This window comes from Lagenorhynchus albirostris, chromosome 19, assembly GCF_949774975.1.
Source record: "Lagenorhynchus albirostris chromosome 19, mLagAlb1.1, whole genome shotgun sequence".
Classification (NCBI taxonomy): Eukaryota; Metazoa; Chordata; class Mammalia; order Artiodactyla; family Delphinidae; genus Lagenorhynchus; species Lagenorhynchus albirostris.
The window spans coordinates 7,798,938-7,825,054 of record NC_083113.1 but is presented as its reverse complement, the minus strand read 5'-3'; the positions used below and the strand labels follow the sequence as shown (position 1 = coordinate 7,825,054).

Sequence of the window (26,117 nt, the reverse complement as noted above, 5' to 3'; positions counted from 1 at the left end):
CTAATAACAAAGTGAGTCAGCTATACATATGCATATATCCCTGTATCTCTTCCCTTCCCTTTTGCATCTCCCTCCCACCCTCCCTGTCCCACCCATCTCTGTGGTCACAAAGCAAGGAGCTGATCTCCCTGTGCTATGTGGCTGCTTCCCATTAGCTGTCTATTTGAAATTCGGTCATCCTGTGAGTATATCAGTGGCCACCTCCTTTTTAATGCTGAGAAGTGTACCATTGTATACCACCACCATTTGCCATAACACATCCCCAGTCAGCTCGGAATTTTTCCATGCTGTGTTTGTTAAGGTTTAGGCTAAGCTGCTATAATAAAGAAACACCAAGGCACAGTAGCCCAGGAAAGATGCAAGTTTATGTCTCCCCATAGCCATCCAAAGGTAGGCAGCTCTGCTCCAGAAGGTTGTCAAGGGCCCAGGTTCCTTCCAACTTGGAGCTCTGCATCCCCTTCAGTGTTGTCCTTGTCCCTGTGGTCAAGGTTGGCTCACTGCCGCCACATCCACGCTCCAGCCATGGGGAAGGGGGAAAAGGCTGGAAGGCGGGCTTTCTTTTCAGGCTGTCCCAGAAGCTGCACACCTCACATTCACCCCCATTCCGTGAGAAAGAACACGATCATGTGACTACCCCTTGCAATGCACCTTGGGAACTGTAGTCTGAGGCTGGACTGCCTGTGGCAGCTCCAAGGCAAGGGGTCTGTTGCAAAAAGGACTAAGGGGAGACTGGATGTGGGGGGATAGTTATAAGATCCAGAGGTGTTCCCTTGCACCTAGGGCAGCTGACCTGTCCCCTCCCCCACTCTCTCCCAGCTGGGTCTGGGTCTGCTCTTAGTTTTCATAATCCCCTCCGTCCTGGCCTGATGCTGGGAGAAGTGTACTTTTTTACAACTTATTTTTCTAAATAAGTAACTAATTTAAAATTTTTTCATTTTTAATAACTTCAAATTACAGGCCTGAAGGAGGCGCTTCCCAGCTGTTTGTAGGAGGAAGGCCTGGGCCAATGGGGAGAGGGGCAGGCGAGGGCGTTGAGGACAGGGGCTTATGGGAAGGAAAGGGATGGTCTGAGGACCACGTCTGTGATGAGAGAGGGTGGAGGGTGTGCAGGGCTGGTGCCAAGGGGTTGGCAAGGGGCAAGCAAACGAGGACAAAAATCATGTGGAGGGCTTGAGCACGTGAGGAAGGGGTTAAACCGAGCTGGGCATTGCTGATGCTCGTTGGGCATCTGGAAGGTGCCAGCGCCCCCCGAGCCTGTGGCGGGGGTTGGGGTGGGGAGAGTGGGGGGGGGTGGAGAGTCATGTTACTCTTCAGGTGCTCCAGAGACTGACTGATTGATTGATAGTTATTTTTTGGCTGCGCCACACGGCTTGTGGAATCTTAGCTCTCCAACCAGGGATTGAACCCGCACCCTCAGCAGTGAAAGCACGGAGTCCTAACCGTTGGACCCAGGGAATTCCCCACTATGGAGATTTTTTTTTTTTAAAAGCTCACGGTCATGGTGGGTACATGGGAGGCCATGGAGAGGATGGGCACCCTCACCCTGCTCCAACTTGCCCCACAGGATGGATGGTAAGCGGCGACCAGGCCCAGGGCCTGGGGTGCCCCCAAAGCGGGCCCGTGGGGGCCTCTGGGAAGAGGATGAGGCATATCGGCCATCGCAGTTCGAGGAGGAGCTGGCGCTGATGGAGGAGATGGAGGCAGAGCACAGGCTGCAGGAACAGGAGGAGGAGGAGCTGCAGTCGGCCCTGGAGGGGGCTGCGGATGGTGAGACCTAGAGCAGGAGCCCCTTGCACCCCACGCCTGTCATGCCTCTGAACCATGGAGCTGACCTGTAACCTCTGACTGCCAGCCCCTGGCTCACTTTGAGCTCCACAAGGGGCTGACCTTTGACCCCATGTCAGTAGGCCACCTCTGTTTCCTGTCACTTCCAGTCTAACTTTGACCCTTGACTCCTGAATCTCTCTCGAGTTTCTGGCCTGATCCAGGCCACGACCTCCACCTGACTTTCTTTTCACAAGTCTGATGCCACCTGAGGGATCACTGGCAGGGCTGGGAAGGCACTTAGTACTTATTTCCGAAGCAGGACCACAACCCCATGGAGCCTTGCTTCCCTCTCCCGCGTCCAGGGCAGCTCTCCCTGACAGCCATAGATGCCCGGTGGCTTCGGCCCTCCCCACGCCCCCTGGACCCCCAGACGGAGCCCCTCATCTTCCAGCAGTTGGAAATCGACCATTACGTGGGTGAGTTTGGGGGACAGAGGCCTGGTGGGTGGGAGGAGGGGCCCTGGGCTCCCAGGTGGAGGCTGGGTCAGGTCAGCCCCTCTGGCTCTGTGGGAGGAGATGGACACAGATAGTCCCCGCCCAGGTGACCAGGGCTGCGAGAGGGAGGGACAGGGCTGGGGTGGGGGCATCCTGGAGGAGGGGGGCATCTTCTAAATGAGGCCTGAAGGAGCTGGCTCCTCGCAGAGGGGAGAGGCGTGTGGTGTGGTATACATTCATCCATCCAGTTAGTCAGGAACAAATGAATGTCTGCACTGAGGCAGCCCTGTTCCAGGCAGACCAGGTCCCTGCGCTCAGAGGCTCACGTTCTAGAAGGAGAGGCAGAATAAGAAAGGAAGTGGAGGGAATTCCCTGGCGGTCCAGTGGTTAGGACTCTGTGCTTTCACTGCCGAGGGCTCAGGTTCGGTTGCTGGTCGGGGAGCTAAGATCCCACAAGCCGCATGGTGCGTCCAGGAAAAAAAAAAAAAAGGAAGCGGAACGTGAGGTGGTGGTGAGGGTAACCGAGGAGCATCGAGTAGGGCAGCGGTGCTGGACCTCGCGTCATGGAGGTGCAGGAAGGCCCTTCTGAGGAGGCAACAAGGAACTCTAGGGATGTCTGGGAAAGCGGGATTCCCGGCAGAGGGTCCTGAGGAGGGAGCAGGTCTGGTATGTTTAAGGAACAGCCAGGAGACCAGTGAGGTGGGAGCCAGGGGTGAAGATGAAGGTGGGAGGTCGCGGGAGATCCCGTTGGCCCACTGAGGACCTCGGGGCTCCATTCTGAGAAAGCTGGGGAGCCTTTGGGAATGGGGAGAGCCCCTCTAAGCCCTGACTTGTGTTTCGAAGACTCCCCTGTACGAGAATGAAACGACAAGCCACAGGCGGGGAGGAAACGTTTGCGGTCCATATGTCTGACAAAGGACCAGTGCTGCGAATAAAGAACATTCAGATCTCAAGAGAAAGAAAACAATCCGGTCGAAAGTGGACAGAAAACTTGGACAATTCGCTAGAGGATCTACGATGGCAAATAAGCACATGAGATGATGTGCTGTGTCATCAGATATCAGGGAAATGCAAATGACAGCCACCATGAGACGCAAACGCACAGCTGTGAGGAAAGCTAAGGTGAAATATACCAACGCCAGCAAGTGCGGACAAGGCTGCACAGTGCCAGGAGCTCCCTGTGCTCGGTGGGGCCACAGTTTGATGCAGCCGCTCTGGGAAACAACCTGGCAGTTTCCTACGGAGTTCAACCTACTCTTTTTATTTTTCTGGTAGTAATTGAATTTTTGGTTTTTTCCCCAAGCTTTATTGAGATGTAAGAGTTAAACCTACTCTTACCATAGAATGTGGCAGTTCCACCCCTAGATATTTACCCTAGAGAAACAAACACCTACATTCAAACAAAATCCATGGATGTTGATAGCTCTGTTCATATCCACCCCAAACCAGGAACAACTCACATGTCCTGCAGCAGGTGAATGGGTAACATATCACACAGTGGTTCTCCACAATAAAAGGGAACAAACTTGACAAATGCAACGACATGGATGGATACCAGAGGTGCCATGCTGGGTGCAAGAAGCCAGACCTAGAGGGTTATGTACTGTTTGACTCCATTCTGTGGATGGCCTCAAAAAGACAAAATCAGGATGACAGAGAACAGACCAGCAGTGCCAGGGGGCGGGGTGGAAGCAGGTGTGATTACAAAGGGGCAGCTTGAGGGAGCCGTTTGGAGTGACGGGACCGTCTTGTACCCCAATTTGGGGGCGGTTACACGAATCTATCCCTAAGTTAAAGCTCGTAATGCTGCCCACACAAAGTTGATTCTACTTTTGAAATTTGCGAAAAAGGTGGGGTGCTCCCTCTAGCCGTGCAGTGGGAAAAGGACTGTAAGGAGGACAAGGGTAGACACGTAAACCAGGAGGGAGGCAGGCACACCTTTGAGGTGTCCGAGAGAGCAGCCCCTGCCTTACCCTATGACACCCCCAGGCCTAGCACGGCCCCTGCCTGGGGTGCCCCTGCCGTCCCAGGACTCCGTGCCGGTGATCCGCGCCTTCGGGGTCACCGACGAGGGCGTCTCTGTCTGCTGCCACATCCACGGGTTTGCGCCCTACTTCTACACCCCGGCACCCCCCGGTGAGTGGCCCCGACCCCGAAGACCCCTCCTCGCCCCTACCGCTTGGAGGCCCCCTGCACTTCTGACGGGCCCTCCCACACCCAGGGTTTGGGCCTGAGCACCTGAGTGACCTGCAGCGGGAGCTGAACACGGCCATCAGCCGGGACCAGCGCGGGGGCAAGGAGCTCACGGGGCCGGCCGTGCTGGCCATGGAGCTGTGCTCCCGGCAGAGTGAGTGCTGCCCCAGGGGCCAGGTGGGTGGGGGTCCCTCCAGGCCGGTGCCAACCCGCTCCGTCTGCAGGCATGTTTGGGTACCACGGGCATGGCCCCTCCCCGTTTCTGCGCATCACTCTGGCGCTGCCCCGCCTCGTGGCTCCCGCCCGCCGCGTCCTGGAGCAGGGCATCCGCGTTGCCGGCCTGGGCACCCCCAGCTTCGCGCCCTACGAGGCCAACGTTGACTTTGAGATCCGGTATGGCCCCCGCCTCGCTTCTCCAACCTTCGCCTCCTTCCCCTCACCCCCCAAGCCAGCCTCTGCCCACTGACCCTCGTCCCCCTGCAGGTTCATGGTGGACGCAGACATCGTTGGCTGCAACTGGCTGGAACTCCCGGCTGGGAAATACGTCCTGAGGCCGGAGGGGAAGGTGCGTGGGTCCCCGGGGTGGGGTGGGGGTCACAGAGCCGGGACCCTGCGGACGCTGACCCACCTTGTCCCCACAGGCCACACTGTGTCAGCTGGAGGCAGACGTCCTGTGGTCGGATGTGGTCAGTCACCCACCAGAAGGGCAGTGGCAGCGAATCGCACCTCTGCGGGTGCTCAGTTTTGATATCGAGTGCGCGGGCCGCAAAGGTGTGTCCCCGGGGTCTGGGGGTCCTCCCTTCCTTCTTCCGGATGTTAGTGATATGCCAGTCTCACCCGGGGAGTCCCTGCATTTCTTAAGCTCACTCAGGGAGAAGGGAGTAGACACACAAGCAGACAGGTTATTAAAAGACTCGCAACGCAAAGGAGGAAGGTGATGGAGACAGACAGGGCTGCTTCGGACAGGTGGGCAGGGGAGGCCTCGGGCGAGGGGCTAAGCTTCGTGAAGAGGGAGGGGCCGGGGAGTGGGGCGGGGAGAGCATTCCCTGCAGAGAGAGCATCGAGTGCAGAGGCGCTGGGGCAGGTCGGCCCAGTCTGAGACGGATGGGGAAGAGGGCCCAGTCTGTGAGGGATGGGGAAGAGGGCCTGGAGCTACAGGCAGTGGGGAGCCAGGGTGGATTGTGCAGGCTCTGCAGGCAGTGGGGACAGAAAGGAGTGGGTGGGCCAGGTGAGATTAGAGGTGCACCCACCTGACGTGCCACGAGGGAGCATCGGGGTCAGGTCTCCGCCTCCCCCTCCTCCCTCCCCTTGCAGGCATCTTTCCGGAGCCTGAGCGGGACCCCGTGATCCAGATCTGCTCCCTGGGCCTGCGCTGGGGCGAGCCAGAGCCCTTCCTGCGCCTGGCGCTCACCCTACGGCCCTGCGCCCCCATCCTGGGCGCCAAGGTGCAGAGCTACGAGCGGGAGGAGGACCTGCTCCAGGTGGCTCTCGCTCCGTGCCCCCCGACCCCCATTTTCCTCAGCTCCCCACACTGCACCTCCCAGGCGCGAGGCCGTTTTCTGAGCCGTTTCCCGAGCCGTTTCCCCTGTGGATTCGTTATTTTCAGAAGCACCTTCCCAGTCTTTCTTCCACGGGTGGGAGGGCTCTTGGGCTACTCTTGGGGGCTTCCAGAACATTCCAGGAGTGGGGAGGATCCATGGCAGGGGGTTGACCAGGATGACAGCCTGGGTGACCCGGTGTGCTCCTGCCTCAGGCCTGGTCCGCCTTCGTCCGCATCATCGACCCCGACGTGATCACTGGCTACAACATCCAGAACTTCGACCTTCCGTACCTTATCTCCCGGGCCCAGATCCTCAAGGTGTGGCGGGCGGGCGGGGGCGTGGGGCTGCCCTCAGACACCCCACCGAGGGCTCAGGCTGTGGGCGGCTGCCTCCCTGAAACCCCGGCTCTGGCCCCGTCCCTGCCCCGTTCAGAGCCCAGAAGGTTTCTGTGGCTTTTGCAGAGGCGAGGAAGCACTCGTGGTTAAGTCAGAAAAGCCTCGTGTATTTGGAGGGGCAGATTGAAGTGGGCAGGGGTGCAGCGCCTTGTTCTTCGGGCTTTAAAATATGTCAACAAAAAATAAGGGAAAAAGGGGGTGTCCTTGAAGTAGGTGGCAAAGCCTTGATGCTTGAATCTGGTGTGGGCCTGGGGGGTCGTGTGAGCTTGCAGGGGCTGCCGTAACAAAGCCCCACGGTTGTGTGTCGTCTCTCAGTGTGGAGGCTGGAAGGCCAGTCAAGGTGTCACAGGGTTGGTTCCTTCTGAGGTCTCTCTCATAGCTGCCGGTCGCCTCAGGCATTGCTGGAGTGTACGTGGCACTCTCCCTGACTCTCCCTCCTGTGCATGCCTCTGTGCTCCAATGTCCCCTTTTTCCAAGGACACAGTCATATTGGATCAGGGCCACCCTAATGACCTCAACTTAACTTGCTCACCTGCAAAGACCCAATTTCCAAATGAGGCCACATTCTGAGGTGCAGGAGTTAGGACTTCAGCATCTTTTGGGGGGACCCAGTTCAACTCCTAACGGGGTATATATTGTATTATTTTCTTCCTTTTCTCTATGTTTGGCCAGTTTCATAATGGAAAAAGCAAACAAGCACGCTTTAAGGCCCCCGGCAGCTCCAGGGAGAAGCCCACCCCTGTCGGCCTGGCGTCTATACTCCGGCCTCCGCTCCCTGCCCTTGCCCTCCAGCCCCAGCCTCGTTGCTCCCAGCCCAGCTCAGGCCTCTCCTCCACACCTGGCCCCGGCTCACGCACTGTCGCCAGTGCAGACCTGGTGCTCCACACCGTGCCCTGCCATCCTCCAGGCCTCCCACCCCGAGCACCCGCTGCCTCCCCGTCAAGCTAGCACCATCCCCAAGTCTGCCCCTGCGCCTGCTCCCGCAGCCCCTGGGCACCATCCTTGCCCCTTCACGCCCCAGCCCTCGGGCCCCTGACTCTCCCTGTCCCAGCCTCCCATCCGTGCCTGTCCAGCCACAGAGGGTCCTTCTGCCCCAGAGCTGCCCCTGCCCGCAGGGCTCCCAGCAGGAAGAGAGGGTGGCACCGCAGGGGGTGTCATGGGTTGTCTGGTTACCGTTGCTGTGGCTCGGCCGTGCGGATCCCACCGCCACAGCCCCCGCTCTCCCCATGTGCTGTGCCCCCAGGTGCAGACCTTCCCCTTGCTGGGCCGTGTGTCCGGCCTCCGCTCCAGCATTCGGGATTCGTCCTTCCAGTCCAGGCAGACCGGCCGGCGGGACAGCAAGGTGGTCAGCATGGTGGGCCGCGTGCAGATGGACATGCTGCAGGTACGGCGGGCCAGGCGGCGGCCGCCCTCACAGGGCCGCTTCCCCGGGGCCGCCGCCCACCCGCTCCCGCTCGCTGCAGGTGCTGCTGCGGGAGTACAAGCTCCGGTCCTACACGCTCAATGCCGTGAGCTTCCACTTCCTAGGCGAGCAGAAGGAGGACGTGCAGCACAGCATCATCACTGACCTGCAGGTGCCCGCGCCGCCCGACCCGCTTCCCGCCGTCCCTTCTCTCCCCACCCTCCCGACCTCGGCCCTCGGCGCCCACCTACCTTCCTGGCCCGGGACATCCGCCTGCTCTCCTGACCGTCCCCTTTAGCTCCTACCTTCGACCTCTGATCTCGCCCCGCAGATGGGACCCCTGTCCCTACCCACTCCCGCGACCTCTGGCATGGCGACCTTTGTTCCGCTGCCCTGCCCCGACCTCTGGGCCTCACTAAGTCCTCAGGCTGTGCCGTTCTTTCCTCCTTCCTCCCACGCTGTCGCCTCCCTGTCCCCTAATGCCTGCCCCCGTCCCCAGAATGGGAACGACCAGACGCGCCGCCGCCTGGCCGTGTACTGCCTCAAGGACGCCTTCCTGCCCCTGCGGCTGCTGGAGCGCCTCATGGTGCTGGTGAATGCCATGGAGATGGCGCGCGTCACCGGCGTGCCCCTCAGCTACCTGCTCAGCCGCGGCCAGCAGGTCAAGGTCGTGTCCCAGCTGCTGCGGCAGGTCAGCGGGCGGAGCCCAGGGCGGGCCTGGCCACCACGCTCCCTGCTGAGGGGCCCTGCCCGCGCCCATCCACAGTTCTCGCCTTCTGCCCTCCCAGGCCATGCGCCAGGGGCTGCTGATGCCCGTGGTGAAGACGGAGGGCGGCGAGGACTACACGGGGGCCACGGTCATCGAGCCCCTGAAAGGGTAAGGCCCGGTGGCGGGGTTGGTGGGGGCAGGGGGGCTCCCCGCCCTGACTCCTCCCGGCCCCCCAGGTACTATGATGTCCCAATCACCACCCTGGACTTCTCCTCGCTGTACCCGTCCATCATGATGGCCCACAACCTGTGCTACACCACGCTTCTACGGCCCGGGGCCGCCCAGAAACTGGGGTATGGTGGCCCCGCTCGCCACGTGTACCCCGAGACCACCCAGGGGCCGGCCTCAGGCTGGCTGGGGCTGGGGATCCAGAGCTAGTGGGGAGGGGAGGGGACTGGCAAGAGGTGGGGGGGTCCCGAGAGGGGATGGAGGAGGAGCCAGGGAGGCCAGGCGTGTCACCCCCACCACCTTCGGCCCAGCCTGACCGAGGATCAGTTCATCAAGACACCCACGGGGGACGAGTTTGTGAAGACGGCGGTGCGGAAGGGGCTGCTGCCCCAGATCCTGGAGAACCTGCTCAGCGCCCGGAAGAGGTGGGCTCTTGAGCCCGGCCGCCCACCCCTGCTCGTAGCTCAGCCTTGCTGAGGCGGCCTGGCGATCCCTGTCCGTCATGGGTGCGCTTAGCTGCAGCTGTGCCTGCGTTAGAACAAGGCAGCCCCGCGGGCAGCTCCCTCCAGCCCCTGTGCTGGGCACCTCTGTGCGGTGTGCAGCCTGCACAAGTGTATGTGACACCCCTTTCTAGAAAGGCACCCTGACCAGTGCCCAGGCCCGGGCCTCTCGTCTGCCCCTGAGGCCTGAAATGCCACCTGAATGGCCTTTGCCTCCCCCTTCTCCTTCTCCTCCCAGGGCCAAGGCCGAGCTGGCCAAGGAGACAGACCCCCTACGGCGGCAGGTCTTGGACGGGCGGCAGCTGGCACTGAAAGTGAGCGCCAACTCTGTGTACGGCTTCACTGGTGCCCAGGTGGGCAAGCTGCCATGCCTGGAGATCTCACAGGTGAGTGCACCGCGGCAGGCAGGGACAGACAGCCACCCCTTAGGGAGAACCAGGGCTCAGTGTAGTAGAGGTCAGGGCCCAGATCGCCCCAACCCGCTGAGCTTCTGGAGAGTGGGTGCTTGTGTGATTGGTTCATTCGTTGGTTCAGCAAACACTTGCTGACCGTTCACTGTAGGTTGGGCCTTGTGCCCTGTGGGTCCAGCAGGTGACACAGTGGATGAGAGTTCCTCCCCTGGTGCCCAGCCTTGCGGGGACACAGATGGTGACAGCAGTAAATGTGTATGGGAAAGCAGTTGGCGCTCTGCAGACAGATAAATTCCGGGAGGGCTGGGATGGAGCAGGGCGGGGCGGGGGAGGCAGAGGCCGAGGGACTGAGGGAGGGAGGCAGCTTTGCTCATTCTTTTCACCTGTCACATAGTCACCTGACAGCCCCTATGTCCCTGGCAGTCTCCACCCCAGCCCACCTCCTCCCCTGGTCCACATGAGGGTGGGGGAGCAGGGAGCAGGTTCGCTCCCTCCTCCTGATGGGAGAGCAGGGCCGTGTTTCTGTCGGGGGGCTGGGGCGGGGCTGGGGGCTCACCCAACGGCACGGTCAGGCTCTGGCCGTTAATTCACGGTGTGTTTTTGGCCACAGTTGGAACAGGCACGAGGGTCCCCTGTCCCGTCCCTGTGTGAGGATCCCAGGGAAGATGCTTGGCCGGTGCTAGGGCAGTGCTCTGCTTTGAGAGGGAATGTGGGCATAAAAGCCCACTACCTCCCTCCCCGCCACAGCAGCATCCTAGGCCTGTTTACTCTGCTGTTCATACAGAAAAACAGACCCACGGCACGACCACAGAGCGCCTGAGTCTGAGGTTCTGCCACACTGGGATCAGTGCCTCAGCTCATGGCCTAAGAGATTCTTAGAGAGGTCTTCTGTCTAGCTCCTTCCCCTGGGGTTTGGGTCCCTGCACATTCCAGACTTGTTTACCTCCAGCCACGGGGAGCTCCCTTCCTGAACATTGTGTCAGTCCTCACATGGCTGTGGGTGGAACACCTGGAAGAACTGGCAGTGGGTGGGCCTTATGCTGGGAGGGGCCTGTGCACACACACACCCACTTACAGTTCAGGGGCCCCCAAGCCCATCCTCAGATCCGGTGATTCACTAAAAGGGTTCCGAGAACTCAGAAAAGCTGTTATACTCATGGTTATGATTTATTACAGTGAAAGGATAGGGATTAAAACCAGCCAAGGGGGCTTCCCTAGTGGCGCAGTGGTTGAGAGTCCGTCTGCTGATGCAGGGGACACGGGTTCGTGCCCCGGTCCGGGAAGATCCCACATGCCGCGGAGCGGCTGGGCCCGTGAGCCATGGCCGCTGAGCCTGCGTGTCCGGAGCCTGTGCTCTGCAATGGGAGAGGCCACACAGTGAGAGGCCCGCGTACCGGAAAAAAAAAAAAAAAAAAACAGCCAAGGGAAAGGCACATGGGGCAGAGTCCAGGGGAGACCAGGTGGAAGCTTCCAGTTGCCTTTCCCAGGGTAGTCCTGCAGACAGCACTTATTCCTCCCGGCACTGATATGTGACCATACACACGGTACTGCCCATTGGGGAAGCACCCCTGAGCCTTGGTGTCCTGGGTTTTTACTGGGGGTCAGGTGCATGGAGCGCCATGTGACTGACCTTAGTTACTCAGTCTCCAGTCCCTCCAGACGTCAAGCTGGATATCATGTGGCCCAAGGCCCCACCACAAATCACGTTAGCACAGATCACCTGATGTGACCCAAGGTCCCAGATGAACAAAGACACTTGTCAGGCAGGACACGCCAAGGGCTTAGAGCAGCGGTGCCCAACCTTTTTGGCACCAGGGACCGGTTTCGTGGAAGACAACTTTTCCATGCACCTTGCAGGGGGGGTGGTTTGGGGATGATTCAAGTGCATTACATTTATTGTGCACTTTATTTCTATTATTATTACATTGGAATATATAATGAAATAATTATACAACTCACCGTAATGCAGAATCAGTGGGAGCCCTGAGCCTGTTTTCACTTGCCACTCACCGATAGGGTTTTGATATGAGTCTGCAAGCAACTGATTTATTTTGGTCTCTGTGCAGTCAGACCTCTCTGTTAATGATAATCTGTATTTGCAGCCACTCCCCAGCGCTAGCATCACGGTCTCAGCTCCACCTCAGGTCATCAGGCATTAGATTCTCACAAGGAGCACCAAGCTAGATCCCTCACATGCGCAGGTCACAGTAGGGTCCGCGCTCCTGTGTGAATCTAATGACGCCGCTGATCTGACAGGAGGCCGAGCTCAGGCAGTAACGCGAGCAAGGGTGGGGGGGGAGCAGCTGTAAATACAATTGAAGCTTTACTTGCTCGCCCACCTCCTGCTGCGTGGCCTGGTTTCTAACAGGCCACGGACAGGTACTGGTTCATGGCCGGGCGGTTGGGGACCCCTGGCTTAGAGGTTCCCTCCCAGGAGCCAGCCGAGAGCCAGGCCTCTCTTTGAGCGAGGTTAATCTTTTACAGTAGGCCACCCTTACTGCTCTTACTGGCCCTTCATAGTCTCTGGGGGCATCTCCCATCCTCCTTGGTGGAAGGAATTGGATGTCTGGCTGTCAGGTTCCAGCCCCGAGGGGAGGCCAGGCAGGAGGGTGTGGCTTTGCTTCCCCTGGGGCTTCCTCATAGCAGCTGCTGCTTCCTGGCCTTGTCTCTCTGTCATTTCCCTCTCAGCCCCTTCCCTCTGTCTCCGTTATGTCTCTGTTTCTTAGCCTCTTTCCCTATTTCTGTCTCTCAAGCTTATGGGGGCAGCAGAGTGGAATAATAATAAAAAAAAGAATACTGAGTCATTCCAGAAAGAAGTTAGAAAGAAAAAGGAACATAGAACAGGTGGGACAAATAGAAGACAGTTAGTTGGATGGTAGATTTAAGCTCAGATATAATCAGTAATTACACTAAACATAAGTGGCCTCAATGCTCTAGTTAAAGACAAAGGTTTTCTGGGCAGATCCAAACAAAAACAGAAGAGTCATGCCTGTTTCTCCTTAGTGTGTCCCTTCTCCTTCCCCAGCTTCAGTTTCCTTATTTGGAAAGGAATGGTCTTTCCATGGCCCTGGTACAGCACCCTACCTTTGGGGGGACATTTCTGATTGCCCAAGGATAGGGGGATGGGACCAGGAATGTCAGTGGTCCTGCACCACGGAGAGCTGCCTGCAGTGTCCGCAGATTCTCAGCACCTCCGTGGACAGAAACACTGAGCTGATGGCCTCTTCTGGCTCCAGCCTTTCCACCACTGTTTGCTGCAGTCAGTTCCTCCTCTGTGCCCAGGGCTCTGGGCCAGGGACCTACTTCCAGCAGACCATTAAGGAGCAGCTCAGTAGCCGCATTTTGCAGATTTGGAAACAGGCCCAGAAGGGCAGTGGCTCATCCATACTCACAGCTGCAGAAAGCAGCAGAGGTGGGACCCTAAGCCTGTGTTCCCTGGGGACGGCCCCTGGGCCCTCACTCTGCCTGATTCTCTCTCTGACAGAGCGTCACTGGGTTCGGGCGCCAGATGATTGAGAGAACGAAGCAGCTCGTGGAGTCCAAGTACACGGTGGAGAACGGCTACAGTGCCAATGCCAAGGTCAGGGGCCTCCTGCCTGCCCACTGCTGGCCTGAGACAGGCCTGGGGCTGGTGTGGGAAGTGCAGGGGCCGCCAGCATCTCCCCAACCCTCTGGGTCACACGTGCCCCTCCCCAGGTGGTGTATGGCGACACTGACTCTGTCATGTGCCGATTTGGCGTCTCCTCTGTGGCTGAGGCCATGGCCCTGGGACGGGAGGCTGCGGACTGGGTGTCTGGCCACTTCCCCTCACCCATCCGGCTAGAGTTTGAGAAAGTAAGTGGGGGCCCCCCAGCGCTTGGAGTGGGCAGACGTGGGTCTTGCCAGTTTTGGGGGGGTCTCTGATTCTCAGGGTGCCTGCAAAGTTTGAGCGCATTTGGGTGGGGTTCTCCTACTGCATCAGCGTCCAGGAATGCCCATTGTTGCTTATGTCTCCATTTCGAGGTGTGCTGATCTGGGTGCCCTGGGTATCCTATTCTTTGAGTTCATCAGCGCCAGTTTTATTTATTTATTAAAAAAATTTTTTTTGCCCATGCTGTGCGGCATGCAGGATCTTAGTTCCCCAACCAGGGATCGAACCCTCACCCCCTGCTGTGGAAGCATGGTGTCTTAACCACAGGACTGCCAGCGAAGTCCCTTATTTTTAAAAAATTTATTTATTTAAAAACTCTTTTTCGTAAGCCCCAGTTTTGAGGTATTGTGTTGCCTGGATCCTCCTGAGTTTGGGGACCTTGGTTTTGGAAACCCCCAAAAGCCTTGGGCTTTGCTACGCAGAACGGTGTCTGTTTCCTAAAGACCCCGTCGGTCTCGGAGCGTCTCTGGTTTTCAGGTGTTTTCAGGGGCTGTCCTGTGCAGCAGGGGCCCTGACGGGGCAACTCCTGGATCGGGGTACCACTGTCCAATGCTCCCTGCCTCCCAGCGTGCGACAGGCTTGGGTCTGGGAGCCCTCACGCCGGATTCATCCCCCGCGTTCGAAGCTGGGGTCAGGCCTTGGGGTACACCTCTCAGATTTGGAGCCTGTCCCTGCCCCAGGGCTCACTCCCTGCCCTTAGTCTCCTGTCTTTGAGGGGGTGCTGCCTGGTCTCCCCCGTCTGCCTCTGGTCTGTTTCAGGCCCCCATTTGGGGCTCTCCAGACTTCACCCCAGTGTCTGGATCTCGGGTTTTAGGGTCTAGCTTTATCCCAGCCCATTTCCGACTTGGGGTCCCTGGAGTGCTGAGGGTGTCCCCCTGAGCTGAGGTGCTGGGGTCTTAGGGTCCATCTTCCCGTGTCCCAGGGACCATCCCTGTCTGGCCCTGTCTGTTTCTGGGGAAGCCTCAGGATGGGGCACTGGCCCCCACAGCCTCAGGGGCTCTCAGCCGCGGGTTCCCCCCAGGTCTATTTCCCGTACCTGCTCATCAGCAAGAAGCGGTATGCGGGCCTGCTCTTCTCCTCCCGGTCTGACGCCCATGACCGCATGGACTGCAAGGGCCTGGAGGCCGTGCGCAGGGACAACTGCCCCCTAGTGGCCAACCTCGTCACCGCCTCTCTGCGCCGCCTGCTCATCGACCGGTGTGTGGAACCCGCACCCGGACCTGGAGCCCGGCCTCTCTTCCCTCAGGCCCAGGAGCCCAGCCCCCAGCCCCTCCTCCCTTGGGGACACAGGTGTCAGGCCCAGCCCTTTGTCGGTGGCGGAGCTGTGGAAAGAGTGTGGGGTCGGACAGCTGCGGGTTCCGGCCCTGCCTCTGCCACTTGGCAGCCTGCGGCCGGGCAGGGCCCCTCGCCGCCCCTGGAGAGCATCCTGGTCCCCCAGCCTCAGGGCAGTGGAGGTGCCAGCCGGGCGGCCACAGCCACCGGTGACGCCCTGGTGACGCCCGTCCATCCGTCCGCCCCCCTGCAGAGACCCCGCGGGCGCCGTGGCGCATGCGCAGGACGTCATCTCCGACCTGCTATGTAACCGCATCGACATCTCACAGCTGGTCATCACCAAGGAGCTGACCCGCGCAGCTGCAGACTACGCGGGCAAGCAGGCCCATGTGGAGCTGGCCGAGAGGTTAGCCCAGCGCGGTAGGGGGCGGGACCGGCCAGAAATAGCCCCTCTCCTTCCAGCTGGGCCCACCACTTCCTACCCCCCAGCTTGCCCCCACCGTCCCACCTGCCCTCACCCAGCCTGCCGCCCCGGTCTCCCCGCAGGATGAGGAAGCGGGACCCCGGGAGCGCGCCCAGCCTGGGTGACCGTGTCCCCTACGTGATCATCAGTGCCGCCAAGGGCGTGGCCGCCTACATGAAGTCCGAGGTCAGGCCCACCTGGGCTGCCCGCTCCCGCCCAGCTCTCCTCTGCTCTCACTTCTGCTTTCCAGGCCTGGCGGGGAGGGTGTTTCTCTCCGTAGGCCCCACGGGGCCTTGAGAACCGCCCCGCAACACACCCGGGGGAGTTGGCTCCACAGTGCTTTGCTCCGGGCCTCCCGGTACCCTCTGGAGAGGCCCTCCACCCCACCCCCCTTATTCTGACCTCTCCTGGCTCCATCCTGCAGAAGGGGGCCTAGCCTCACTGCACAGAGCGAGAGTGTCTGTCTCACCACCTGTTTCTGTGTCTCTTACTGACTCCTTGATCCTGGATCTTCAACTTGTAATTCTCTTGGATTCATACCCTCCCCTGTCCTACCTGGATGTCCAGTGACCTGTGACCCCACCCCCACCCCTTTGTCAGTCCCTAGTTCCTGTCCTGCTACCTCTTATCTTGGCTTCCAACCTTCAGCTCCAGCTCACATCCACCTTCACATCTCCTGTCCCCACCGTGAACTCTGACCCTTCCCTGGTGACCTGAGGGCTCCTACCTGTGGACCCTAGCATGGATCACAGGGCCCGCGGCCAGGGACCCCCATGACCTCTGACCCCATCCCAGTCCGGGCCCAGTGACTGCCCCCCACCATTGCCCCCACTCATGGCTGGAAGACGCACGGCAGCTCCCGGTGCCCTTCACCCTGGCTGCCCGCTGTTGACCACAGCCCCTGCCCCCCTGCCTGGCAGGGACCGCAGCCCCTTATCCCTTCCCGGGCCCCTGTGTGTGTGGCTGCGGCCCCTCCACTCTGCCCCCCTGGTGAGGCCACCCCGGCCCCTCTGCCCGCAGGACCCCCTCTTCGTGCTGGAGCACAGCCTGCCCATCGACACGCAGTACTACCTTGAGCAGCAGCTCGCCAAGCCTCTGCTGCGCATCTTCGAGCCCATCCTGGGCGAGGGCCGAGCCGAGGCCGTGCTGCTGCGTACGGGCGGGGGGGCAGCCAGGGCAGGCGGGGTACCGGGGTGGGGGGGTGGGGGAGGGCATCGGGCCCACCGCCTGCCTTCACACGCAGGCGGGGACCACACGCGCTGCAAGACAGTACTCACGGGCAAGGTGGGCGGCCTCCTGGCCTTCGCCAAACGCCAAAACTGCTGCATTGGCTGCCGCACTGTCCTCAGCCACCAGGGTGAGCACCGTCCCCGACCCCGTTCCCCTGCCCTCCCACCTCTGCCGTCACCCGAGGTCCCCGGCACCGGCCCCACGGGCTGGCATGGCTACCTGGATAGGTCCCGGCCCCTGGGTGGGGGGCTCCTGTCTGCAGGCAGCCCCGCGAGGGTCCTGGGCCCCCCGCCCTGGGAGTTCCCCAGGGAGTTTTCTCCACACACTTGCTCCCTTGTTCTCTCATCGATGGGGACTTTCAGAAGCCGGGATGGGCAGCGGGCGGGGAAGGGGCAGGGGTGGGGCGGCCCAGGCTGACCTGCCCCCCTCCCCCACCCCAGGAGCCGTGTGCAAGTTCTGCGAAGCCCGGGGGTCGGAGCTGTATCAGAAGGAGGTGAGGGATCAGGGGAGGTGGGGAGGGGCAGCTGGGGGTGCGCAGGGCCGCCCACTCAGCCCTTCCATCCCCAGGTATCCCACCTGAACGCCCTGGAGGAGCGCTTCTCGCGCCTCTGGACCCAGTGCCAGCGCTGTCAGGGCAGCCTGCACGAGGACGTCATCTGCACCAGGTGGGCATGCCTGTTGGGCCCCAGCGCTGGACTGCCCAGGCTCCTCTGAGCTGCCGAGGCCTATGGACCAAAGCCCTGGCTCCGGGCTCTCAGGCTTCGGCGCCCCCCGCATCGCCGACCCTCGGCGTCCTGGCCTGCAAAACGGGCCAGTGCCCATCCCAGCCTTCTTGGGGTGGGGTTGGGGGCTGCTGAGTGGGGGGTGCTGGGCACCCAGTATCTGCCCAGGAAATGGGGACACACACACACACACACACACACACACGGTCCTGGCCCCCTCCGCCAAGGCGGGGCCAGCCTTTCCCCAGGGAACAGGTGGGCGGGGCGGGTTCCCACGCCAGGTGCGCCAGGTGCCAGGTGATATACGGCTGGTGGCCCAGCGCCTGAGTGAGCACCCACTGTTATCGGCTCCCCCCATGCCCGCTGAGCAAACAGCCCATCGTGGGAGGGGAGGTGGGTGGGCAGCATACAGGGGCCAAAGTCCTGGGAACGGCCCCTGCCCCACCACTGGGCTGGGCAGTGGGACTCTGGTGTGCCCGGGCAGGGGCAGTGGCCCTGACCCCCGTCCTCACCCGCAGCCGGGACTGCCCCATCTTCTACATGCGCAAGAAGGTGCGGAAGGACCTGCAGGACCAGGAGCAGCTTCTGAGGCGCTTCGGGCCCCCCGGCCCCGAGGCCTGGTGACCTCTGACCTCGGCCGACTCCCCACAGGGGCCTTGTGGGGTGGGATGGGCGGAGAATTAATAAAGTTCAGGCCTTTTGTTACCCGGTGCTTTGTGGTCCCTGGGGGGTCGTGGTCCACTGTCATAAGCTCTGGCCCAAATGGGTTAGCTCCACTCAGTGGGATCCACTGACCCCCAGGAGGCCCTCACCGGACTCCCTCACCCTCCCTGCAAGCTCTCTGGGCCGGGTCTCACCCCCACCCCCGCGAGCCCTCCCTCGAGGCCCAGTGAGCAGAGCATCTATGGGCACAAGCTCCTCTGGCCCGGCTGCCCCGCCCTCCAGGTGCTGACCTGTTTCCTCCAGGCCTGGGGCAGCCCCTGGCTTGGAGGCTCCCGCTCCCCGGAACGACCAGGGGGACCCCCCTCTCATGTCACACACCCACAATGTTTCCACATTGGGGTCTCCACCGGCTTCGGCCCTGGGTTTTTCTCAGGGACCCCAGCCCAACCCACGTCTACTCTGAGAGCCCAGGGCCCCCCCACCTCTGACACCCCCCAGTGCTCTCGTCAGCCGGCGGTCTCGGCGTGCCCCCAGTGCCTGGCAACCCACTCCCCTCTGGTTCCTGGGTCCAGAGCCTCCCCCCACCCCCCCTGCCCACAGGACCCCTTGACCCCTCCTTTACTTTTTCAGGGTCCCCCCAAATCTGGCTCCTCTCCCATCTCCACTCCTTAGGGTCAATCCCCCCATCCCAACCCTGGGGATCCCCAAATCCAGACAGACCCTGGGCCCACCCTCCCTGCCACGTGACCAAGGGGTTGTGCAATCCAGCCCCCTCCCCTGACTCCCTCCCTGAGGGGATTTTTGAGGCGGGCTGAGCTCACAGCCGCCGGCACCCCTGCCCCCCCCAGGGGGCTGGGCCAAGGTATAAATAGGGGTGGTGTCTGCAGGCGGCAGCGAGCCCAGCCCAGCACCACCATGCTCACCCTAGAGGCTGCACAGTAAGTGGGGGCCACCCGAAAGTGGTACTCAGGACCCCTGCCCTGCACCTCACCTTTGATCCCTCTGCCGGGCCTGCCCCACCCAGGGGGCAGGTGGGTGGGAGGGGAGGGAGGTCCACACTGTCTCTCGCCCCTCCTGGATCTCTTTCCTCTGCCACCTCGATTCCTTCCTCCGTCCCATCCGTGTCTCCCCTGGACCCCAAAGATCTCTTTTCCTTGGGATGCTTGCTTCTCTGCCCTGCTGTCCCCTCCCAAGTGGCCCTCCATCTCTGTCTCTGTCCCCATCTCCTCGGAGTCTCACTGCATCCCCGACTCACTCACTGGGTCTGTTCACCGTGCTTCTTAGCACATCTTTTCTGTTTTGGGTCTCTGTTCTCTGCCTCTTGCTCCCTCTCTCTGTGTCTTTCTCTGTCTCTCCAGTTTGTTTCATCTCTCCTTCTGTCTCCCCGTCTGTCCCCCACCCCATCTATCTGTGGGGCTTAATAAATACTTCCTACATCCCATGCCATGTGAATTGTCTCTCCACACCTTTCTCCCTTCCCTCCTCTCCTCTCCCCTCTGCTGAACCTCTTCTGTGTTTTCCCGTCTCTACCCCGACGTCCATCTCTCCATCTATCTCCTCCGGTCCAAGATGGACCCATTTAACCGACTCGCTCACCAAGGCCCCCGCCCCGCCCCCACCCGCCCTCGGGCGCCCACATCTCTCCGGGGACTTTCTCTCCCTCACTTTCCCTGCCCCCGCCCAGCCTCTGTCTATGCAAACCCCGGGGGAGGGGGAAACATTTGCCTGGCCCCCGCCCCCCACTTCCTGTCCTGGTGGGGGTGAGTGTGGTGGGGCTGGTCTCACACAGAGACACGCAGCAGTGAGCGCGCTGTGGTGGTCACAGCTGCAGTCGCCTATCCCCCATCTGCCCGACCGCTTCGAGACTCAGGAGGCTGCAGGCTCCCCTGACATGCCCCTGTGTCTCTCCCCCTCCAGGCTTGACGGGCCACACTTCAGCTGTCTGGTGAGTTGGGGCCCTGGGGGTCAGGGAGGGGTGGGGGGACCCACGTGGCCCATCGCGACCTCCCTGCCTCAGTTTCCCCCTCCACTCCTTCCTGTCCCTTTGTCTTTCTGACTTTTCCTCGGTACCTCCAAGGACCCCCTTCCTACCCATTCCATCACAGAAGTTTTCCTAACATCTCTTCTCTCAGACTCTGGTCCACTTCCTCGAACGGGGAGGGGTGGGTCTTTGTGTCTTTGACTTTGTGTCCCTTCCTCCGTCCATCCCACATTTAGTAAATCTACTTACTCCTTCTTCTCTTCTCTGCTTTACTTCGTATTTTCAAAAATTGAGTCTGGACTATTTCAGACGTGCAGAATACTATACCCCACCCCCATAAACCCACAGCTCAGTCCAAGAAATAAAACCCCACTCACGTGCTGGAAAGAAACCCCCCTGTGGGTGCCCCTTCGCCAGTACATCCCACCCTCCTCCAACTTGAAGAGTTTTGCTTTAAAAAAAAAAAATTGAGGTTTGCCTTACAAGTCAAGAAAGAGACGAATCTTGTGTACAGCTCAATGAGGTTTTAACTTAGGCACACACCTGTGTAACCACGAACCAGACCGCGATATAGAACATTACCATCACTCCGGAAGATTCCCTCACGTCCCTTCCCAATCAATACACCCCTCTGATATTTTCCACCACGGATTAGTTTTGCTTGGTTTTGAGCTTTATATAAAGTGAATCACACAGACCTTTTGGGTCTGGTTTCCTCACGCGACATCAAGTGTGTGTCAGACGTTGGTCCTTTTTTCTTGCTGTATAGTACTCCATCCTAGGAACGCACCACAGGTTGTGTGTCCATTCTCCTGTCTCTGGGCACTTGGGCCGTTTCCCGTTTGGGGGCTGTTACTAAAGCTGCGCTGATTGTTCTTGAACAAGGCTGTTTCGTGGACATACGTTTTCAGTGCTCATGGGTAAATACCTTGCAGTGAGATCACTGGTTTATCAGGATGGCATATATCTAGTTTTAGACCTTAATTGCTAAAGCAACATGATTCTTGGGATGAATCGGAGTGATATGGAGGGGGATTAAAAAAGCATGGAGAGCTTCTTTAAAAGAGCCTCTGTTAAAAACACTTCTGTGCCTCTCACCCTTCGGCCCCCTCCCCCTCCCCCAGGCAGGCAAGACTGGGGGAATTCATCTACACCTTCCCCAGCTGCTACAGTGTCACAACTGTGTATCGGTGAGGTGCTGGGATTCCCGGAAGCCCACAGTCTTAGTAGGGGCTGGCTGCTGTGTCCCTTTGCGAGACCCTGGTCTCTTTCTATGTGTCCCTACCTGTGTCTCTCGTTCTGTGTGTGTGTGTGTGTGTGTGTGTGTGTGTGTGTGTGTGTGTGCGCGCGCGCGCGCGCGCGTCTGGGTCTGGGCCTTTGTGTATTTCTGCTGTGTTGTATCTATCTCCCAACTCTGTATCTCTGGATGTCCCTCTCTTTGCCCTTGTCTCTGGTGCCTAGTCTCTGTGTCTCTCTTTCTCTCCCTCTCCCAGCCTGTCATAGTCTCCCCGCTGGTCCAGGGTTGGGTGGGGTCTCCCTGCAGCCTGGGTTGACCCCTTTTCATTCCCAACCCCTATCAGTACCCAGATGGAGTCTTCTATGACCTGGACAGCTGCAAGCACCCCAGCTACCCCGACTCAGACGGGGCTCCTGGTGAGTGATCCTGGCCCAGCACCCTCCCCACCTGCCCCTTGGGCCCATTTTACAGATGGGAGAGCTGAGGCCCAGGGGAGGCTGTCACCTGGCACAGCAGGACGAGGTTAGCTCAGCCCTCCAGACCTCCTCCCCTTTCCTCTCCCAATCACCCGCTTGCCCATGCAAATCCTGGGGTCAGAGATTTGCACAGCCCACAATGGTCCCTCTGCCAGTGCAGGGGCTTCCAGGGGGAGGGGGCCGAGGCCAGACCTCTCAGCTTCTGATTCAGCGCCCTTCCCCCCAGATCTGTGGAGCTACGGCCTCAGTCCAGCTGTCCCAGCCGCCTCCTATGAAACCTTTGACCCGGCTGTGGCCACCTTCAGCCACACCCAGGGTGTCCAGCTCTGTTACGGACCCTCAACCTACAGCCCTGTGGGGAACCTGGACCCGGCCCCCAGCCTGGAGGCCCCGGGGCCTGGCTTCCCAGCATACCCCATGGAGGACTTCACAGGCCAGGTGAGGGGCAGGGTGACCATGAAAATCCCCATCATTTGGTTGAGGTTTCCTAGGTGCCAGGCACTGCATCAAAACCTGTGCACCCAGGAACCCCTTCATCCCTCTGACGACCCTCTAAGGTTAAGCAGCATTATTCCTCCATTGCACCATCGAGCCAACAGAGGCACAAACGTGGGTCAGGGGCCGCACCGAAGGCCATTATCTGTGTGGAGCAGGCTCTCATGGAGGTGGCCCGGGCATCCCCTGGCCACGCCATGGAGATCTGAACCGAGGCCAGAGTGCAGGCTGTGAGCAGAGTGGGGAGGGCCACGGCCGGGGCCCAGGAAGAAGCCAAGGGACGAAAGCAGAGGGAGTGAGAGAAGGGGGACCTCCCTCTGGGGCTACAGGTAACCCTGACCTTCCACAGACCCTGGGTCCCCTGGCGTACGCCCCATACCCCAGCCCCGTGCTGTCAGAGGAAGAGGACCTCCTGCTGGACAGTCCCGCCCTGGAGGTCTCGGACAGCGAGTCAGATGAGGCCCTCATGGCTGGCCCCGAGGGGAGGGGATCTGAGGCAGGTATGTGGGCGCAAGTGGGGTGCGAGGGACTCCAACTGGAGATGGGGGTGGGAGGTTAAAGGAACCATGTCTTCCCAAGCAACTAGGATATGTACTCCAGCACTGAGGGCAGTTCCCAGATCTGCCATCTGCTGGCTGTGTTGCCTTGGGCAACTGTCTCTACCGCTCTGTGCCTTGGTCTCCTATCTGTACAGTGGGGATGACAGTAATAGTATCTATTGCTGGTGGTTGGGAGAATTAGGGGGGATCATACATGTCAATGAGATAGCAGTGTTCGGCACAGAGTTTGGCACTCAATAAATCTTCACCATCATTATGGACACAGTAGCAAAAGAAATCATCACAATATCAACTCCCATCTATCATTCAACCCCTGCTTCTGCCCCTGTGCCCTCCATTACTCACAACCCCTGGAAGTTGGAATTATTAGTTACTTTCCCTATCTGGGCCTCAGTTTCCCATCTGTAAAATGGGCATTGTTATTATCATCCCTATCTCGTGGGGTTATGATGAAGATTAAATGAGCTCATAATTGTTCAGTGCCTAGAGCAGCACCTGGTACTAAGCGCTTCAGAAAGATTTGTAAAAACACACACACAAGCCTCACTTTTAGCTGAGGAAACACCAGCTCAGAGAGGTTAAGTCACCACCCCAACGTCACACAGCTGGAAAATGGCAGAGGTGGGGTTCTTGTATCCAGTGCCTGCTATGAACCCCCCAACTCTGTGGGGCCCTTGCTGCTTAAAGGAGCCCGGGAGTCAGACCCTTTGGCCTCTCCCAGGATCCCAGTCCCCGCGGAACTGACACACTGAGTGACCTGGAGCTGGAGAAATGGCCACATTCAAACCCACTTCAGATCTCTTCACCACAAGTCAGCTCTGTCATAAGTCTTTGAGGAGCATTGCCAACCCATTTCACAGATTCATCCATGAGCTCAACAGATACGTGCTGGCCACCAAGCAGTCACAGGACAGAGACACATCCTGAAATATAAAGCAGGGATGGGAGATGGGGGTTATGGGGTGGCACATTCAGGAAAGGGGAGCAACTTGCCCCGGATGGGAGTGTGGCACAGACAGAGGCAGGTGTACCTAGCAGCCACCTTCGTCACCCCAATTCTCTTTATGGGGAGACAGAGGCTTGGCGGTTCCGGGACGGGGTGAAGCGGGGAGGGGGTGGGGCGGGGCCCGAAGGATGCTTCAGCTAACGCGCCCCGCACCCGCCGCAGGGGCCCGCAAGAAGCTGCGCCTGTACCAGTTCCTGCTGGGGCTGCTGACGCGCGGAGACATGCGCGAGTGCGTGTGGTGGGTGGAGCCGGGCGCCGGGGTCTTCCAATTCTCCTCGAAGCACAAGGAGCTCCTGGCGCGCCGCTGGGGCCAGCAGAAGGGCAACCGCAAACGCATGACCTACCAGAAGCTGGCGCGCGCCCTGCGCAACTACGCCAAGACCGGCGAGATCCGCAAGGTCAAGCGCAAGCTCACCTACCAGTTTGATAGTGCGCTGCTGCCCGCCGCCCGCCGGGCCTGAGCCCGGGGCGGCCTCTCTGGGGCTCTCAGGGGCTCCACGCCTGTGTCACGTGGGCGTCCCCACACCCTAGGTCCTAGGACCCACGGATCCCCCATCCTGGCTGTGGGGGCGGGGCGCTGCCACAATCCCTAAGCCCTGCCCAGGGTCCCTCTGGGATCCCCCCAGTCATGTCTGGGGCCTCTTTGGGATTCCCTTGTCATGTCCAGGGGCCCCAAGATCTTCATGTCTTGGGTTGAAGGACCCAGAGACGACTATACTTATGTGTCTGTGTGGAGGGGCGGGGCAGGGCAGTGCTTCCAGAATCCCAAGAGCTTCTCTGGGATCCCCCTGTGATGTCTGAGATCCCTTGTGTGTCTGCGATCTCTCAATCTCATCTAGGGGAGGGTGAGCCTACAGATCATCACACCAAAAGGGGGACTCTGCCAGCAACCCTAAGCCCTGTCCAGGGTCTTTCTGGGATCCCCTTCTCATGTTTGAGTCCCTCCTGTCCCATCTGAGATCTCCTAGTTATGTCTGGGTCCCTCTGGGAACCCTTTGCATACGTGTCTCTGTGCCCATCTGTGACTCTCATTCTGTCTGTTCCCCCAGATCCCTTTGTCATTTTTGAGATCCCCTAATTCTCTGGAACCACCCTGCTATCACTTGTTTATGTCTGGAATTCTCCGATCACATCTACGGTGCCTCTGGGATCCTTTTGTCATGTCTGAAAACACCCTTGTCAGGTCTGGAGGGCGGACCTCAGTGAACCTTGTTGTATCCGGGCCACCTCTGCGATGCCCTTGTTTGTCTGGAATCCTCCAATCACATCTGAGGCCCCTCTGGGATCCTCATCTGGTATGCCCTTTTGGGGACCCCACCAACAGCTCCGAGTTCTCCTGGGGACCCTCCGCCTCCTGTAATGCCCTCCCTAGGGCCATGCTGGCGATCAATTCTGGCCGCTCAACTGATTTCTGGGTGACCGTGGCAGCCCCCCCCATGTCAGTTCTAACCAGAGACTTTGCACCATCCAGCAACAGTGGGCCAGCTTTTCGATGTGGAGAGGCTGGAGCAGGGTGTTGGCCGCTTCTAATGGGGAATCTGTTTTCCAATCTGCTCAAGTCCCCATCGCCCCTGGCTGTCATACCCCGGTGGCTTCTCTCAGTTGTCCGTTCGCCCCAACCATTCTCGTGTGAATCCAGCCTGAGCAGAAGAAGACCGGATGAACTGTGGGAGCTCTGACTGGAACCCTCGGGGGGTGTCAGAGGCTGTGGGCTAAGAAGCCGGAGTCCCAAGTCCTTGAGCCTGGGTGGCTGGGGGGTCTAGGGTGAAAGACTTGCTGCTTCTGGGCCAGTTTGGCCCTTCTGTGAAAGGGGAGAGGAGGAGGAAGATCTCGGAAGGCCCTTGCAGCCCTGTCAAGCCTTTGATACATCTGAAATCCACCCATCCACCCACTGGTAGCCAGAAGGAAGTCGAGGAAGGAGCACCAAGGATCCAGAGAGGGAAGAGGTCCTTGAGGGGGGCATACAGCGGCTGGTAGCAGAGCCCGGGCTGGGACCTGCCCTCGAGGACAGCACACCCCCCTCCCTGGGGCGGTCCCAGGGACACAGTGTCTTTTGGGAGGGCCTCCTCTTGCAAATGAGGTACCTTTTACGAAAACTATCATCATCACCCCAAGTTTGGAATAAAATAAAATGAGTCAAGGTAGACAGACCTTCTAGGACCCTTTGTCAGGGACCGCAATGCTACCCATCCATCCGGGCCTGCTGGCCCTCAGAGACACTGGGACGGCGAGGGGGCAGATAAGAGAGGAGATGCAAGAGGCAGTTAGAGCCAAACCAGGCCGAGCCTTGAAGGCCGCGGTCAGGGCTTGAGATGCAGGCACTGGTGGTTCGATTCAGTTTTTGTCTCCGTCTCTTCTTGACGATTGGAGTTCTTCCCCACCCTCTTCCTGATTCCCTTTCCGTCTGGGTCTTGTCCCTCGTTTCTGAATTTCTGCCCTCCTCCGGATCTCTGTCCTCCTCTC

General features: G+C 59.7%; 2 protein-coding genes across 4 annotated transcripts; both read left to right on the top strand.

Annotated features, from left to right (window-relative positions):
• The first annotated feature begins 1,564 nt into the window (after positions 1 to 1,564).
• POLD1 (DNA polymerase delta 1, catalytic subunit) lies at positions 1,565 to 17,941 on the top strand. 2 transcript variants are annotated; one of them, XM_060130467.1, is made up of 26 exons: positions 1,565 to 1,767; positions 2,130 to 2,243; positions 4,251 to 4,397; positions 4,483 to 4,608; positions 4,679 to 4,847; positions 4,938 to 5,019; positions 5,096 to 5,225; positions 5,769 to 5,899; positions 6,208 to 6,312; positions 7,634 to 7,774; positions 7,854 to 7,964; positions 8,292 to 8,483; positions 8,581 to 8,669; positions 8,738 to 8,854; positions 9,041 to 9,154; positions 9,468 to 9,615; positions 13,124 to 13,219; positions 13,336 to 13,473; positions 14,571 to 14,746; positions 15,075 to 15,227; positions 15,368 to 15,470; positions 16,305 to 16,437; positions 16,528 to 16,641; positions 16,955 to 17,007; positions 17,082 to 17,179; positions 17,755 to 17,941. In XM_060130467.1, the coding sequence occupies exons 1-26, from the start codon at positions 1,566 to 1,568 to the stop codon at positions 17,858 to 17,860; spliced, it is 3,288 nt and encodes a 1,095-aa protein (XP_059986450.1). In that variant the 5' UTR covers position 1,565; the 3' UTR covers positions 17,861 to 17,941. The 2 variants fall into 2 exon arrangements, with proteins under 2 accessions (XP_059986450.1, XP_059986449.1); XM_060130466.1 differs by having other exon boundaries at positions 5,769 to 5,935.
• A 25-nt stretch (positions 17,942 to 17,966) lies between these two features.
• Positions 17,967 to 25,799, top strand: SPIB (Spi-B transcription factor). 2 transcript variants are annotated; one of them, XM_060130468.1, is made up of 6 exons: positions 17,967 to 19,844; positions 21,461 to 21,533; positions 21,820 to 22,031; positions 22,438 to 22,588; positions 23,817 to 24,052; positions 24,704 to 25,799. In XM_060130468.1, exons 1-6 carry the CDS (start codon positions 19,059 to 19,061, stop codon positions 25,331 to 25,333), a joined length of 2,088 nt encoding a protein of 695 aa, XP_059986451.1. In that variant the 5' UTR covers positions 17,967 to 19,058; the 3' UTR covers positions 25,334 to 25,799. The 2 variants fall into 2 exon arrangements, with proteins under 2 accessions (XP_059986451.1, XP_059986452.1); XM_060130469.1 differs by having other exon boundaries at positions 18,077 to 19,844; positions 23,817 to 24,845.
• Positions 25,800 to 26,117: the final 318 nt, after the last annotated feature.